At 44.8% G+C, this 1,101-nt stretch overlaps 1 protein-coding gene across 1 annotated transcript in view; it reads left to right on the forward strand.

Annotated features, from left to right (window-relative positions):
• Positions 1-49: 49 nt before the first annotated feature.
• The window catches only part of LOC106511740 (Hermansky-Pudlak syndrome 3 protein), a gene marked incomplete at its 5' end in the record, with an annotated part of 2,503 nt that continues 1,451 nt past the window's right edge, over positions 50-1,101 (forward strand). Inside the window, 3 exon segments of the mRNA XM_014000484.1 lie at positions 50-262; positions 358-445; positions 561-705. Coding sequence (XP_013855938.1) covers positions 50-262; positions 358-445; positions 561-688 — 429 coding nt within the window.

Raw genomic sequence — 1,101 nt, forward strand, 5'->3', positions numbered from 1 at the left:
TGTGTGTGTGTGTGTGTGTGTGTGTGTGTGTGTGTGTGTGTGTGTGTGTCTGCAGTCGCTGCTGTGCGGTCCATCCCTCTCCGTTGGAACCATCCTGCCTCTGATGGAGCTTCTGTCAGAGGAAACCCTGTGGGGCTTCAGCCTGCACCTCCTCTGTGCCACCAGGAGGGGGCAGTACGACAGCAGCATGGAGAAGTTGTTGGACCGATGTCCTCAGGCCATCATCGCTTACGCCAACCACCACTTGCAAGACAAGCACATGGTGTGTCTATGGGAGAAGACGGGGAAACGTGGGGACTGTTTTATTGTTTTAGTTTTGTTCTTGTGCTTTCTGTCTGACCCGTTTGGTTTTTACAGGCTCTGTGGTGGCAGAAGCTGCTCCCTGAGCTCTGTGACCGAACGAGAGCAGCAGCAGACAGCAGCGTCCTGCTGAGCGCACTCAATGGTAAAAAAAAAAAATTTCAGTCAAAGAATAATTAATGTTTATTTCCCTCATTGTTGGTCTGAAGTGAAAGTATCGTGTTGCATCGTAACAGTGTCGTCGTTTTTCACGCCTACAGAGACACTGGTTGTGATTGCAATGGAGACGAGCCCCGCAGAGTTCTTGGAGCTGATGCCTGATGACGGGACAGCTTCTTACTTCCTGCCTCACCTGTTGGCGTGCAGCCAGAGACACCTGCTGACCTGAAACACACACACACACACACAACATAAACACACAAAAGTAAATAGTAAGTTGATGTTTGTGTAGGCCAGGGGTCTGCAACCTGCGCTCTGGGGCCACATGTGGCTCTTTGGTCCCTCTGCAGCGGCTCTTTGAAAATGTGACCAAACAGAATATATTTTTTGTTTGTTTTGTTCTGTTTTTATACACACAACACAAATCAGTTTGAAATACAAATACGTGATCAATACTACTAACACAAAAAGTAAAACATGTTAGCTCATGCTAGCCTTTTGTTTACTTAAATAATCCGACTTCTTTCTCTCAAATCCATTAAAATTACCTTTAAAGAATTTGAAGACTACATAAGAAGAATTAGAAAAAGTATTCCTGAATAAAAATAGTTTTTATGAAATTCGGTATAAACTGTATACAAT

This window comes from Austrofundulus limnaeus, unplaced genomic scaffold, assembly GCF_001266775.1.
Source record: "Austrofundulus limnaeus strain Quisiro unplaced genomic scaffold, Austrofundulus_limnaeus-1.0 Scaffold3150, whole genome shotgun sequence".
NCBI lineage: Eukaryota > Metazoa > Chordata > Actinopteri > Cyprinodontiformes > Rivulidae > Austrofundulus > Austrofundulus limnaeus.